At 40.2% G+C, this 16,987-nt stretch overlaps 1 protein-coding gene across 1 annotated transcript; it reads right to left on the bottom strand.

The window, feature by feature from the left end:
• Nucleotides 1-907: 907 nt before the first annotated feature.
• naa20 (N-alpha-acetyltransferase 20, NatB catalytic subunit) lies at nucleotides 908-13,950 on the bottom strand. Its single transcript, XM_072581409.1, has 6 exons — nucleotides 13,777-13,950; nucleotides 7,705-7,729; nucleotides 6,419-6,509; nucleotides 2,565-2,700; nucleotides 2,326-2,471; nucleotides 908-1,932 (listed from the first exon to the last, which is right to left on the bottom strand). The coding sequence occupies exons 1-6, from the start codon at nucleotides 13,827-13,829 to the stop codon at nucleotides 1,847-1,849; spliced, it is 537 nt and encodes a 178-aa protein (XP_072437510.1). The 5' UTR covers nucleotides 13,830-13,950; the 3' UTR covers nucleotides 908-1,846.
• Nucleotides 13,951-16,987: the final 3,037 nt, after the last annotated feature.

Genomic DNA, 16,987 nt, shown 5'->3' with positions numbered 1-16,987 from the left:
CATATATAATTACAGAAGATGACTATTACAACACATACAAGCTGAAATTATCAGAACAGTGCCCAAATAATAATGGACGACAACTACCACCTCAAAAGTTTCATGCCAATATCCTGATCAACATGAGAAAAATGAGTCAGTGGAGTTTTTTCTAAAGTTGCATTTATAGTGCCTTTAAGGTGATATATTCTATCAAGGCACTTCCAGAAAGCTTTTTAAAATATAGTATGGAGGCATGAAAGGAGGTATTATGTCTAAAGGCTTGGTCAAAGAAAAACAAAGTAAAGTATTGGAAGAAAATTCCACAGCAAACAACTTAGGCACCAATTGTGGAGCCATTAAAATCAATAATGCTCAAAAGGCCAGAAATAGAAGAACTCTGATATTCTGAATGATCATAGAGCTGGAGGAGTTTACAGAGGTAAGGGGGTGCAAGGTCAGAGATGTTTGAAAACAAGGAGGAATTCACTGAGAACCAATGTTAGTCAGCAAACATGGTGGAGGCAATGTGAACAGAATTGTGTGTATTAGGTCATGGGCAATAGAGGGTGGATGACCTCATGCTGACCAAGGGTGGAATAAGAGTGGCCATACAGGAATGTATTAAATCAAGTCTGTAGATTACAAAGACATGAATGCCAAGAGATTAAAATAAACCTCTTACGTAAGGTTCGAGGCAGCAAAGTTCATCGCATCAAAGTGTTCAATTTTTTTTCTCCCGTTGGCACATGCTCAAACAGTGCAGTTTCAAATAAATATCAAAATAAAATCTAACATTTGGCCTTAACTACTTGCTGCATGTTTCACAACAGAGAACCTTGAGGAAAACATTGATTCAGGATTTTATCATCATAAAACTGGAATTATTCTCAGGAAAAACTATAACATTAAACCAAAGCAGATTCAATTTTATCAATTTTAAGGTATACATTTATTTTTACAATTGATTACAGCACCATGTGTTACAATAAAACTGAACAAATATGAATCTTTTAAAGAAACCCTTATTTGGTTCAAACAAGCGATCTTGTGACACTCTCCCAACCTATTCTCCACACTGTTACATGTCAGAAGGTGTCTCTCATCTTCCCTTGCCCCACCCCTCTCATCCCAGTTGTAAGCTGGAATACAGCAAATGAAAATTCAATTGCTACCTTCTGTTAGACAGACTGCTGCGCTGTCTAGTTAATAGCAGAAAAAATAAAAAAGTCAATCTATAAGTCCATAAAAGAACTCGAAGCCTTGAGAGTGTAAAGTGCCAACATTATCAGTACAAGTTCTTCAGAGAATACTTTTCCTGTTGACAAAAAACAATATAATTACATTATACACAGTGTTTTCATGTAACACCAGTGTTTAAAATTAAGCTCCACTGTTAACATTCCCAACAGACAACTCGGGTACTTTGCCCAGAAGTACTGAGACTTTACAGGAGCTGCCAATAGTATTCAAACATATTCTGCATATCACTAAATTGACAATTTAAATGTTACACAAACATTCATGAAGTACAGACAAGATTTCTTTGCATCCATTCTTAATGTATTTAAAGGACTATTATCAACTAGGGAAAAAAATACACTAAACTCAAGTGTTTCCTGATAAAGCTGTGGCTCTTGGGCTATAAACCAAATGTGAGATACTGGTCTCAAATTTCTCTTTAAAATATAACAATGCTTAGTCAAAGTATTGAAACTGTCAGCACTATTTACAGTCAAATAGCAAATGCTCTTATCTTTAATAAAATATTCAGTATCTTGAAACATTTCTCAGCATTCTCTCGTTAAAACAATAAAAGTATATATAACTTTTGGTTGATACATTGCCCAACAACCACAGCTTAAAGTTATTCAATATCTTCAGGTCTAACTGGATGAGGAAGGGGTATTATTGATTTCTTCTCTGTATCTCTTGATAAGGCTTTTCTCATATCTGTTACAGAAAGGAAAAGCATAATTAGAGAAGTCTTACTAAAAACAGGCAACTTCATAAAAATTGCTTAAAACGATTCCTTAAAAATGCAAACCATAAAAACACTCTCTCAACTGCAAGGTGCTTTAAAACTGGCTGCCACTTGCAGAAGAATCATAATCGTTGGTCACTTCCACACTCAAGGGTTCTGCATATTTGTAATTCAGTGAGATAATTACCCACGACTAAAATGAAAAGCACTGGAGAGAAACTCTGATATATCCCAATTTTTCATACTCAATATTAAACCAATACAGAAAATAATCAACACAACTCTCACACTTAATCTTTCTCACAGTTATCACTGTTACCAGTGTTCTATTTTAAGTATATTTCACAAATCCATAAGCATACCATAAGCATCTTCATCTGGTTCTCCATTGCTAGCTGAGTAATACTCTATCACAGTCCGGTAAACACTATAGCCAAGTTGTTTGTACATGTTTACTGCCACTTGATTGGAAACTCGTACAAATAGATCCACAAAGAATCCACCTTTTCTACAATAAAAAAAATTAAAATTGTTCATCAGTTCCCGACAATTTAAAATGCATATTTGATATCAAATTAATTGTTAAAATAGGCACATCAACCTTTCAGATATTTCCTCCAGCAGTTCCATTAGTTTAGCTGCTAGTCCCAAGCGTCTAAACTCTGGGGCTACAGATAAGGCTGTTACATGTCCATGCCATTCCTCTCTTGCCACTGATCCTTCAGCTTTCCCCATAACTGAAAAAAAAAATCAGATGGCTTTTTTTTAAAACTCTCATTACACACTATCAATGTAATTTACACTAGTTTCAGATCCCAACAAACCTCTCACTCACTGTATTTCATAAATTAGTGTCTCATTTCACATTACGAAATTTCTTTATCCAATTTCTACATTTTGCAAACCTAAGTAAAGCTTTAATACCCTAAGTACTGTTAGTAGGAGCTTACTGTGGGCAACTACAGTGTTTTCGCTATTTTTCTTCCACACAATATGGCCACATTTGAATCAGTTTCCAATTCCTTTTCAGAAGGAATGATACCTTTCAAATATTTCACCAGCAGGCTTGGGACTAATGAGCCATGTTGAAAACTGTAACTACCATAGACTGGTGCAGGTGAATGAGAATGCAAGTAGGAGAAGCAACATTAGGGTCCAGACAATATACTTTGGAAATACTTCCTTGCCAATTTAACTGCTTTGAAGCAGCTAATTAATACAGTAAGTCACCTACATTTGAAGACGTTTGAGCCCAGACTATGATGTTATGCTACTTTCTTAATACTCAAGTATATGAAGAAATATTCAGTGTTCTCTTTTGATCTAGTTAAACATTGAAAAATGCTTCTACTAAAAGTATTTTATGAAATGCAACCCAAAGTTCTCACATTCAAATTAAAAGTAATATGGGAACGAAACTGGTCAAGAGGAATGCATACATTTTGAAATTGACATTTCCAGGTGAGTTCAAATGATTAAAGTTATGTGCTTCTATTAACTAGACAGCAGAGAAATGCTTTGCATTAAGTAGAGGTTGATAAGGTCGGAGAGATCCTTTTCCTAAAAGCTGCAAGCAAATCTTACATGACACTTAAAAGGTAAATACTTAGTTTCCATTTGTAATTTCCCATGCTAAATTCAAAGCATTTATATATACTAACAGTTTTTTGATTAAATTAGAGGACATGCTATGTTATAAGGTTACGACAATTACTTCACTTAATTTTTAAGATTAATATGTGCGACTTTAAGGCTAAAAAAAGTCTAATTACTGCTAAGTATCTGCTGTGTGAAGTCAAGCACTTAACTGTTGTTCAGAATGCAGGTTACATCAGGATTGTTTGTCTTTCGAGTAGAAGACTGCTACAGTCAATTTAAAAGCTCCACGTATTTTCACTCTTGAAACAAATGGGAGCTTTTCAAACATTCCAAATGACTACCTTTATTTGTTCTTTGCCCTAAAATATGTGCGCTGTCACTGGACTGATGACATAAAAATGAATATAATTGGTAAATTACTGCTGACACCACTAATGGCCATTTCAGATGATTCCACAAAGAAAGGAACATTATTCCATATAAAACATAGTTATTTGTATAAAGACTAACTGCTATTAGGTTAGCACAAGAAGAATTTATACAAATATCACTTGGCAAACAGCAGATATTCTTACTAGAGTATTTTCTGTTCTGGGAGAACTTCTAATTTCTTTACTTTTTTAAAAAAAAGTGTCAGGGAAATGTAGTACAGTCGAAATGACTGCTAAATACATTAAATAGATCAAAATATATTTGGCATATCTAAATACAATGATCAATTGTAGGGAAGAAAGTATAAGTCACATTATCATAACATTTCAGCCACTATTGTTGGACAATTAACATTCAGGAATGCTGAAGTCTAGAACTGGAGGATATGTCATTGGGCTGAAGGTTAGACATGTAGCAAAATTGTGGAGAGATTTAAAAAACCAAGACGACTATTTTAGAATTGAGACGGTGCTTAACTGGGAACACATGTTGGTCGGCAAGGTAACAGGTAAATCAGACTTGGTATGAGTTTGGAGTTTTAGGCAGTAAGGTCATATGTGACTCCAGGTTTATGCAGTATGGAAGTTGGAAGACAACTAGGAGCACACTGGAATGAAGGGCTTTTACCCAAAACGTCAATTTTCCTGCTCCTCAGATGCTGCCTGACCTGCTGTGCTTTTCCAGCACTAATCTCCAGCATCTGCCTCGTACACTGGAATAGTCAAGTCTAGAAGTAATATAGCATGGTTGAGGCCTTAAGCAGCAGATGAGCTGAGACAAGAGTTTGTTGTTATAGAGCAGGAAGTTAGCAGTCTTAACAGTATTACAGACATGTGGTTCGAAGCTCATTTTTTGGGCCAAATACAATAACAAGGTTGTGTACAGTTTGAAATAAAAACAGAAATTCTGGGGACACTCAACAGGTCAGGATACACATGCAGCAGAAAACAGAGTTAGTAATGTAGGTGGATGGCTTTTTATCAGAACTGTAAATAGATTTGAACAGCCTTAGAAAGCTGTCAGGGAGAGGAATAGTGTCAATAGTTAGGGAATGAGGTTTGTTTTGGAGACCAAAGATAATGGCTTTGGCCTTCCCAATATTTACAAGGGTGAAACTTCTGATTATCCATACTGGGTACGGGACAAGTGTAACAATTTAAAGAAAGAAGTGGGGAAAGAAATGTTATAGCGAGGTACAGCTGGATGTCATCAGCATACGTGGAATTTGACACACCGTTTTCAGATTATACCACTGATGGGCAGCACGCAGATAACAAACAGGAGACAGATCCTTAGACGAAACTAGTGATATAGGCAGCGAGAAGCTATTGCAGACAATTCTCTAGATAGAAATGGATGGAAAAGGAAATGAAAGCAGGCAAGTGCAGTCCCATACAACTAGACAACTGCGGAGAGGAGTTAGGATGCTCGGTCAATCCAGATAAGTCAAGAAGGATGAGGAGATACAGTTCACCTTGATCGGTTCACATAGGATGTCATTTCTGAATTAGATAAGAACCATGCCAGTACCACGGCAAGGGTTCAAATTTAATCAGAGGTTCAAACATGGGGTTCTGGGAAAGATGGAAATGGATTGGCAACAGCATATTCAAGGTCTTTAGACAGGAAAGCAAGTCTGGAGATGAGGGAGGTAATTCTGGAATGAGGGAGAGTGTGAAAACTTTTTTATGGGGATGATGATGGTAAGTTTGAAGAGGAAGACAGTATTGAGGAAGAGCCATTAACAATCTCACCTGATATAGGTTGGGCGAGGGAGGGGAGAATGATAATCTATCATTTGATGGGAATAGGGTTAAGAGCAGGAGATGAATCTTGTGGACAAATGAGCTCAGATAGAACGAGGGAAAATAGAAGAGAGAAAAAAAACATACAAGTTCAGGGTTAAGAATACAGGAAATATTAGCAGAAACTTGGCCCAGAGGATTTGGAAAGAAAACAGTGAAGGCAGTGGAGAAAAGAAGCAATGGTATCTTTGCATTTGAGAGTGACTGCAGAATAGCCAGTTTTGGCAAAGGAGAACAAGACCTGCGAATATTTTAAGTAGTCTACCCAGATCTGACAGTGAATAGTTAAACCATTTGTCTGCCAACTCTATTTAACTCTGGATCCCTTGGACTAAAAATGGAAATAAAGGCTTTACAGGTTAAAAACAACCAAGGTGAGATAGGGTAATAACTCCAATTGAAGTTAGTTGTTTAGATAAGGCTGGTTTTGAGTAATAGCATCTGCAACATTATTATAGCACATTAATTATGTTCAAATAGAACATTAGGATTTACATTTTTGAATCAAGTCATAGTAAGCATAAAATTTAATCTAATTGAAAGGCACATTTAATATCAGAAAACAAGTTTTATCTGGCATGTGTATTACGTATTAGCGAACATGATACTGGATCCTTACTGTATCCCATTAACTCTCCTCCAGGCGCCTCTGCAACAATGAAATATTCCGGCCAATGAGCCAGATACTGTAGGTAGAAGGGTATTCCATACTATGAATCACTTAAGAAAATTAACCACAAAAATTAATATTAATGGTAAAATTATAATAGTCAATATAGTTTATAATAAATCAACCATATAACAAAATACATTCCATAAATATAAATTTGTTAAAGTTCGCAGGCTTTTTATACGTGATAGGAAGCTATTTCAATGCAATTTTTCAGTCCAAACTATTCTCTCTCCTTTCTGATTTCTAAAGTAGCAAATGCTCCTGTTTCCCTACCTCAGATCAACATACAAGAGATGGCGACATAGCAGTAAGATCGTTGACCTATTAATCCAGAGACCCTTGTCAATGCAAGGGGGCAACTTTTTTGAAATTCTACTTCAGCAGCAGGTAAAATTTCAATTCAATTGCTAAATCTGGAATTGAAAACTAGTGTCAGTTATGGTGACCATGTTGTTGTCAATCTGGTTCACTAATATCCTTTAAAGAGGGTAATGTGCCACCTTTACCAGTCTGACCTACTTGAGTTTAGACCCATAGGCTGACTGCTAGCTCTGCTCTGAAATGGTCTAGCAAGCTATTCAATTCAAAGATCAGGGAATGGCTTCCAAACATATGCTGTTTGGTGCTTGTATTTTCAAGAGTTTGTATTCTGAAAGGGTAAAAATCAATGCTGAATGTAGTGCAAGTTCAATGGTAACCTAGAACTTTTAACTTTAAGAAATCTGCCATTCCCTGTCCCCAAATGGTTAGATGTCATGGAACCAACTCTACACTGAATAAAGAATCACAATGCCATACAAGTACAATTACTCCACGACTAAAGCTTGAGTGAAATGCTTTTGTAAACTATAGCTATACAGTATGTGTGAATGCACAAAGTCAAATGAATTTTAAAAGTTCCACTGGACCACAAGGTGAAAGGAACTATACCGGTTGGCAAAATGTTATTTTATAGCACAACTTTTGAAGGTTGTAAGCACTTATGACATCAACTAATGATGACTTAACAATTTCAACTAACCAGAAAGACAAGTATTCTGAATCCACCGATCGCTCAAGTACATTATTTATGTTAAGAAACCAGAAATAAACTAAACACGAACATAAAAAATTCTTAATAACAACCAAATAAAAGAAAGGATTAGCGTATTCTGCTCAATGGCACTGCATGTTACATTAAACCAAAATTCCCCCCAGGAAACCAAAGTGGTAACAGATGGGTTCAAGGATACGGTTTCCGTTAGTGGATCCAAATTTCTGCAAAACGAAGAAAAACAAATTATAAAAAGGTTCAATCTCCTATTTTAAATATTAAGCAGTATTAGCTCTAAGTAAAGCTCACAACACTTTCATCATACAGGTATCAGTATCAAGAAATAGATCTTGAAATAAACCAAATTATTCTGGTCAAAATTTACAAATTCTTTTGGTCAACAAACTCAAGACAATTAAACACAATATGGTAAGGTCTGTGAACATCATGCAATGAATGAACTGTGTTCATTAATACTACTGGGTCACATATTTTGACAGGCATTAGGTAGGGTTTACAAGTGGCCTTCAGCTGGGATTACAAGTTCGAAACACTTTAGTTTCCTTCCTTCCTGATTGGGCACAGAGGAACAATGAACTGAGATGAAGGATGGCATTCAACCCCTCGAACCTGTCCTGCCATTTGATAAGATTATGGCGGATCTGGTTGTGGTCTCAACTTCACTCCATGTCTTTCCCGTAACCCTCAACTCCTATCTATTAAAATCTCATTCACCCTTTCATTAAAGATAGAGAAAAGGATTCCACAGGTTAATGATACTCTGAATAACAAAGAAAACTCACTTCACTTATCCATATCTCTTTGCAGAATCTATCTATTTCCCCATCTCAATGTCATCAGCAAATTTAACTATCACATATTTGATCCCTTCTTTGATACAGATCGTAAATGTTTAATACCCCAAAATTGATCGATGTGGCACTCCGCCAGTTACAGTTTACATGTGAGCACTCTCATCAGTGCCTAGTTTCACACATTGGGGCTCATCTTCAAAACCAGGCACTTGATATTATATTCCACACATATCCAAGGAAGGAGCATGCTTCATACCAACCAATATCTCTTGCTGACCAGCTTTAGTGATTTCACCTTCCAAGAAAACCAAACGCAAAAGTTGAAGAAAGTTTAATTGTATACTATAACATGATTTTTCAACAGGAGCACAGTATTTTTGAATATTATGGGAAGCTATGTCAATGATATGCAAGTAATTCAATTGCCTGGCTACTCTGCGCAGATACAGTAACACATTCTAGACATCAGCAATGTACTGCAGTGAAAGAATTCTGTACTTATTCCTGTGTTCCCGTGTATTCAAAATAAAAGTATTCTTGGATACACAAATTTAAGGGTATAGCAATTAGTTGTGTAATTTCTGCAGGATAAGAGCAGATTCAGTTTTATGAAACAGAATAGTTCCCAACACAAATTGCCCAAGTACCTCAAGCATTTTGATTTTTACACTCCCATTGTTAATATATTTTGAAAAGTTGTGTTTAAAGGAGTTGGTTTGCAGTGACATTTAATAGACTGAGGTGATATAGAGTTTTTTTTTAAATGGTCATTGAAAGGATATTTGAGATTTTTTTTAAAAAAGGCTCATACTGGAAATCATGACTAAGTTTATTGTTTGGACATGTTCGCTGAAAAATGACATTCCTGAGGTTATAGTTGTAAGAAATTGTGGCTATTTGGTATTAGCTGGAGCTCAGCTACTGTGGAGTGTACTGAAATCAGTCAGGAAGTGTGTGGTGCTGGGAAAGCACAGCCGCTCTGGCAGCATCCCAGGAGCAGGAGAGTCGACCTTTCGAGCCTAAGCATCAGGAATGAGGCACTTATGCTCGAACCGTTGATTGTACTGCTTATCGGATGCTGCCTGACCGGCTGTGCTTTTCCAGCACCACAGATTTCGAGTCTGATCTCCAGCATCCGCAGTCCTCACTTTCTGCTATTGACATTAATCACCCAACACAGCCACCTGTTTTGAAAATTTTTCAGAGAATCCAATTAGAAAGTTAAACATGATACAGCTATTCTCCTAGGTTTCTGGAGAATTTTGTCTTAACATCTCCTGAACAAACTGCCTCTGAAATTATCCCAGTAACAACCATATGTGGATGTAAATTTAATTGCTGATGTGGTAGATTTGTTCTCAGAGGTTTTGCCACCATGCTGGGTAACATCATCAGTGAGCCTCCGATGAAGCGCTAGAGTTCTGTCTTGCTTGCTATGTGTGTCTTGGTCGGTTGTGGTGGGTGATATCACTTCCGTTTTTTTTTCTGAGAGGTTGGTAAATGGGATCCATTGCAATGTATATGTTAATGGAGTTCCAGTTTGAACGCCAGGTCTCTAGGAATTCCCATGCGTGTCTTTGTTTTGCCTGTCCCAGAATGGATGTATTGCCCAATTGAACTGGTGTCCCTCTTTATCTGTGTGTATGGATACTAGTGATAGTTAGTCATGTCTTTTGGTGGCTAGTTGGTGTTCATGTATCCTTGTGGCGAGTTTCCTGCCCATTGGTCCAATGTAATGTTTGTTGCAGTCCTTGCAGGATATTTTGTATATGACATTCATTCTGGTGGTTGTTGGCATGGGGTCCTTTAAATTCATCAGGAGTGGTTTCAGTGTGGTGGTATGTGTTTAGTAACAACTGTCTCTGCTTTATGACCCATCTACATGTGCTGAGACACCAGCATCTGGATTGCTTCATGTTATATTTTTCCCCACAATTAACTATTATTTTGTTGAAGCTTTTCTGTGCATTTGCTGTCTGCAGAGGAACCTTTTTTAAATTTTGCTTTTACTGATGTATGGGTGTACATACATGTGTTTTAGGTTATTTAGAAGGGTAGAGATTCGTACTGTCATATTCAAAGCTGTGTGTTAATAACTTTTTTTTTTATTGAGTAAGCATTGCTTTACAATAAATCAATAGATTCATTATCTATTAAAAGAAATCCATTTGACGGATTTGAATTTGGAAATAGATAGATTAGCATATATACAATTGGCCGTAGTGATACAAAAACAGAAGAAATTGCTGGAAAAGCAGCATCTGTGGAGAGAAATCAGTTAACATTTCAGGTCCAGTGACCCTTCCTCAGAACTTGGCCATTTGGTAACTCTTTTTCAAAATGTACATTGCACTCACGCAGACTAGTGGAACTTCAGAACAATATTATATACATACCCACCTTGGTTGTAACAAAATATTACTGTACATTATTTAGAAACAAACTCATATGTTGCTGTATCTGTTCATTAGTCCTATTATCATCATAGAATCCCTACAGTATGAAATAGGCCATTTGGCCCAACAAGTCCACACCGACCCTCAAAAGAATATCCCACCCAGACCTATTCCCCTACCCTATTGCTCTACATTTCACCCTGATTAATGCACCTAACCTACACATCCCTGAACACTATGGCAATTTAGCTTGGCAAGGGACACATGGTGGCCCAGGAAAGACCTCCATTGTGACCAGCATACTATGCCAGCTTGTTTTGTTTTACCCTTCAACAGCACTAGCAATTTATCATGCAGTTCCACTCCATTGCCTGCCCTGATACCCAGCTCTGTGGGATTAGCCTTGTGTGGTGCAACAAGCTCAACTCCAAAGATTTTTCATGCCCCGCCAAACAAACAGTCAACTCAGTCACTAATAGTAGACCCTTATACATTTATTTCCACATGTTGGTCTTTGTCACTGTCTCAGACTTTCACTCAAAGCGAACAATTCTGAGTACAATCTTAAAGTTTGGTTCAACCTTCACATCTGCTCAGTCACCAATATGCTTGTTTACACCTCTGCAACATTACCAACCTTCATACCAACTTCACTAGCCTCTGTCATCTTCCTCAAACTTATCACACATCAACTATGCCAATTCACTTTGTGGATGTTTCTTCATCTATTGTTACTGCGTGTTATTCCACTCTCTATTACAAGATCCTGCGTGATGTAATGCATTAAAACCCATATGAAAACAGATTTATAGTTTTGGGAACCAGAGACCAAAAATTTAAAGCAATTCATAAAAGAATCCAGAGACAAAGCAAGGAAAAGTATTTCATGCATAATAATCTGAAATTGATACCGACAAGATTGGTGGAAATAAATTCAACATCTTTCAAAAGGGAAATGGAAAATATTTGGAGATGCAAAATTAAAAAACTCTACGTGAAGAACAGGGCAGGAGTGGAATTGGATAAATATGGCAGTGTGACAGGCCAACTGTCCCCCTATCTCATTGATCCATTGCTAACAATTCAACACATCAGCACACACTCACTGAACAGTCTAGTCTCCTTATACATCACAGTCTTCACAGAGCGCTATAGAAAATAAGTATAATCAATTTTCAGATAGACAGATTTGTAATCAATAAGGGAATTAAGGATGCAAGGGAAATGCAGGAACATGGCGTTGAGTATTTTCAGGTCAAGCATCATCTCATTATTAAAAACCATACAACACCAGGTTATAGTCCAACAGGTTTATGTGAACTATAACCTGGTGTTGTGAGACTTTAACTTTGTCCACCGCAGTCCAATACCAGCATCTCCACATTATTATCTCATTGAATGACAGAGTAGGCCATATAGCCTTATAATCATGCTTGTGGCCCTGTATATTTCACTTCGTCAGATATGTGGAACAGTCCATCTCCCGCAGCTACACTGGTACCACCCCCACCTTTTCCTCCACTACATCGATGACTGTATCGGCACTACCTTGTGCTCCCACGAGGTGGTTGAACAGTTCATCCACTTTAACACCTTCCACCCGGACCTCAAATTTACCTGGACCGTCTCAGACTCCTTCCTCCCCTTCCTAGACCTCTCCATTTCTATCTTGGGCGACCGACTCAACAGGGAGATTTACTATAAACCGACTGACTCCCATAGCTACCTATGATTACACCTCCTCCCACCCTGCCCCCTGTAAAGTCACCATCCCATATTCCCAATTCCTTCGCTTCCGCCACATCTGCTCCCAGGAGGACCAATTCCAATACCGAACAACCCAGATGGCCTCCTTCTTCAAAGACCGCAATTTCCCCTCAGACGTGGTTGACGATGCTCTCCACCGCATCTCCTCCACTTCCCGCTCCTCCGCCGTTGAACCCCACCCTGCAATCACCACCAGGACAGAACCCCACTGGTCCTCACCTACCACCCCACCAACCTCCAGATACATCATATCTTCCTTTGTCATTTCCGCCACCTCCAAACAGACCTCACCACCAAGGATACATTTCCCTCCCCTATCAGCGTTCCGGAAAGACCACTCCCTCTGCAACTCTGTTAGGTCCATACCCCCCACCAACCCAAATTCCACTCCCGGCACCTTCCCCTGCAACCGCAAGAAATGCAAAACTTGCGCCCACACTACCCCTCCCCCCACTTCCCTCCAAGGCCCCAAGGGATTCTTCCATATCCGTCACAAATTCACCTACACCTCCACACACATCATTTACTGCATCCGCTGCACCCAATGTGGCCTCCTCTACATTGGGGAGACAGGCTGCCGACTTGCGGAACGTTTCAGAGAACACCTCTGGGACACCCGGACCAACCAACCCAACCGCCCCGTGGCTGAACACTCACTCCCCCTCCCACTCCGCCGAGGACATGCAGGTCCTTGGCCTCCTCCATCATCAGACCATGGCCACACGACGGTTGGAGGAAGAGCGCCTCATCTTCCGCCTAGGAACTCTCCAACCACAAGGGATGGACTCAGATTTCTCCAGCTTTCTCATTTCCCCTCCCCCCCACCTTGTCTCAGGTCCAACCCTTGGAGTCAGCACCGCTTTCTTGACCTGCAATCTTCTTCCTGACCTCTCCACCCCCACCCCCTCTCCAGCCTATCACCCTCACCTTAACCTCCTTCCACCTATCGCATTCCCAACGCCCCTCCCCCAAGTCCCTCCTCCCTACCTTTTATCTTAGCCTGCTGGACACACTTTCCTCATTCCTGAAGAAGGGCTTATGCCTGAAATGTCCATTCTCCTGCTCCTTGGATGCTGCCTGATCTGCTGCGACTTTTCAGCTCTGTATATTTCACCCCATACATTAGAAACATAGAAAACAGCAGCAAGGAGTAGGCCATTCGGCTCTCCCAGCCTACGCTGTCATTCAATATGGTCATCCAACTCAGTCTCCTGCTCCCGCTTTCTCCCTGTACAATTTAGTCCCTTGAGCCCTAAGAAGAGTAACATTCCCGCCATCCTGCAGTTTGCTCACATGTTGTTGAAGCGAAAGAGGTCATCACAACAAAACGCACGTAACGTGGTCATTTCGGCAGCGCACGTCCCAGCCTCTCCCCTTTCCTCGGGATACAAGCGGAACTGACGCAGCACGCCAGCGACGTAACGTCTGGTCCCAGGATGGGTCACGAGGGCACCCCGCTAACGGTCAGAGTCATGACCCCCGGCCTCACCCCGCCCACTCCACTGCCACGCGCCTGTGCGCTCCAATCACCGTGCCAGTACCGCCCCGACTCCCGCCACGCTCCGCTCCATCGCCACGAATTCAGCCGCCCCGCCCCCCGCACCCCGCACCCCCACTCTATGGCCACGCCCCCATCCTCCACGCTCCAGCTCCACCTCCAGCACCCACGACAACCCCGCCCACTTCCCGCCCCTCAGCTTCTGGGCCTCATCAACGACCTCGCCCCGGCCACCAGCACCGCCGCCAGACAGCCCTTCTCCCAAACCCACCCAATCCCGGACGTCGCCCCGCCCAATCCTCCGCCCCGCCCTTAGCCCAGGCCCGCCCTCGAGATAGCCCCGCCCTCACAAAAACACGGTCGCCCGCCCATCCAGCCCACCAGCCGGTCTCAGCCCCGCCTCCTATTCCCGCCCACTCTGTCCGCAAGGCCGGCCCCGCCCCACCATATGCCACGCCTCCTTCCCCGCCCACCCAGTCCTCAGCCCCGCCCCCTGTTTTGATCTGCATGTCTCTATGACTCTATAACTAGACGTATGGCAATAAAATACTAATTAGCCAAAATTTCCCTGCTCCCACGAATGTATTAAAATACTTTTAACATACAAAACCCTGTAGCCATCACCCTTAACTCCAAAGTCTGGCCCCTCATGCCTCCATGACATTGGCATAGAAAACACTAACCAGTTGAGCATTCATTTAGCATGAACCAAAGTTACCAACACGAGAGGGCACCATTTATCAAGGATTACGAATGTCTTTTAAAAATTGTCTTGTGTACACTTGTCACATAACAGCTGAAGAAAATTGATAAGAATTCCAAGTAATCCGCACTTCAGATCATTTGTATGCACTGCTAATCTCAGCTGAGGTTGAGAAAAGAAAGCAAGTTCTATAACTTTACATTATCTTGTTTTAATCATCAGAAAGTTCAGAACTTGAGTATTGTTGAGAAAAGAGACTAATTATTGAATCTTTTTACTTGCACTGGTCAGGGCAGACACAAGAATAATAAATTTCAGAAGGAAATATAATTGATACCTTTTGAGAAACAGGGTGCTGACTATTTGACAAATGCACTTTGATTAATCAAGGTATGGTGGCTTAGTGGTTAGCACTGCTGCCTCACAGCAGTAGGGATGTAGGTTTGATTTCAGTCTCAGGCAGCTGTCTGTGTGGAGTTTGCACATCCTCCCCACATCTGTGTGGGCTTCCCCCCCGCCCAAAGATGTGCACGCTAGGTGAATTGGCTAAATTGCCCATAGTGTTCAGGGATGTCTAGGTTAGGTTAGGTGCATTAGTCAGGAGAAATGGAGGATTAGGAAATAGGTCTGTGTGGGTTACTTCTTGGAAGGTCAGTGTGGACCTGTTGGGCCAAATGACCTATTTCCACACTGTAGGGATTCTATGAAGGCACGTATTCTCTGTAGCAACATGTTAATTAGCATCCCGTTTTCCATATTGCATAAATTGTTGTTTCTTTTGAAATTGGTTTTGTTGTGTCATCAGTGTAAGACAAGAAGCTTTTCAGTGGTTACATTGTTATATTTACTGTTATTCAATAAATAAATGTTTATATTGCAAGTTAGATTTCTTTGGAGTAATATTTATTTTGATTAATATCCCTTGGGGAAAGCCTTTCAATTTAAGAGTATGCTGAATAGTAATCCTTGCAATGAAAATGAATTATTTCTTCTGATCACACAGAAGCCCATGGTTTATGTTAGCTCCCAAGGGAGACTTTGCAATCATAGAGTATGCAGGCGATTAGGAGAGTGACAACATTATTGTCCTCATTTTGTGGCCTATGATCCCTGCTCAATAATGAGGGTTGATGGTTGAGAAATGGTGCTCGGGAAGGGCGGAGGTGTAGTGGAGCAGAAGCACTGAATCAATCTTTAATACAGTTCAGAGGCGGAGGATGAAATTGCTATATGCACATAGTGCTGTGTTCCCCAAACAGTGAGCAATTCTACATAGAGTTGAAATGAACCCATCTTGTAATCTTGAAAGACTTCCTTCCAAACGATTGGCAATTTGAATCTTTTTTCCAGGGCTCCAGCCAATTCCATGTGGGACTCCAGAAGACAAGAACTTAATCTGCAGAAATTCACCATAATTCCTCAGACAGCACTCTTCCAAACCCATAATCACTCACTTGTAGAAGGACAAGGGCAGCAGATACATGGGAATATATCACCCATCATCACCATCCTGACTTGAAAATGTATTGCTGTTCCTTCACTGTCACCAGATAAAAAACATCCTGGAGCATCAAACCTCCCTATGGTGGGTATTTCTACAAAAATGAACTGCAGAGGTTCAGGACTGCATCTCACTGCCACCCTCTCAGGGGCAATTAGGGATGAGTATAAAATGCTGGCAGATCCAGCAACGCCCATATCCCATGAGTAAATTTTAAAATTACAGCCAGGTCAGTCAGCAATAAAATCAGAAAGCATTTGTTTCACAAAGTTTATGGAATTCTGGAGTTCCTTTCTCAGATGTCCTAGCTCAACTGGATGTTTCAAGACTGTTTTTCTTTGTTAAGGATTAAAGGGATCAAGGGATAGCGATCAAAGGCAGGCAAGTAGAGTTGAGGTACAGATCAGTTATGATCTAATTAAATAGTGAAACAGAGTCAAGAGGCTGAAACAAAGGCAGAAACAAATTTTCTTTTAGGAAGAGAGACAGAACCACCCAGAAGGTTAGTGAGTGTACAGTACAGGTTTCTTTCAGAGACATACACACAGATATTTCAGAGAAAAAAAAAGACTGGTAAGAACAGTAGTACAGTTATCATCCTCCAAAGCATTTGGGACAGGGAAAAAAGGTCCTGAGTAGCTTAGGAGGTTGTAAGAGAAAGCTCGAGAAACATAACATATTTAAGATGTCAGAGAGGAAGGTATTGTCGCAAGTCTGTCAAATGCATAAGTTTAAGGAATTAACTAAAGAAGCTGTGTTGGTAACTTGCTAAAGGTCTCATGAAAAGACACGTAAAGAAGAT

Source organism: Chiloscyllium punctatum, chromosome 11, assembly GCF_047496795.1.
Source record: "Chiloscyllium punctatum isolate Juve2018m chromosome 11, sChiPun1.3, whole genome shotgun sequence".
NCBI classification, from domain to species: domain Eukaryota; kingdom Metazoa; phylum Chordata; class Chondrichthyes; order Orectolobiformes; family Hemiscylliidae; genus Chiloscyllium; species Chiloscyllium punctatum.
Note: the sequence above shows the minus strand (reverse complement) of the source record. Positions and strands in the feature narration are given on the sequence as shown.

Bases quoted from the DNA above. Each gene is read 5' to 3' on its own strand.
- naa20 (XM_072581409.1), bottom strand. From the start codon at position 13,829: ATGACCACGTTACGTGCGTTTTGTTGTGATGACCTCTTTCGCTTCAAC. The intron at 2,701-6,418 runs GTAAGGATCCAG...TTTTTTTTTCAG, and splicing joins AGGAGAGTTAATGGGATACA to TTATGGGGAAAGCTGAAGGA. The intron at 2,472-2,564 runs GTTGATGTGCCT...TTTTTATTGTAG, and splicing joins CTGGAGGAAATATCTGAAAG to AAAAGGTGGATTCTTTGTGG.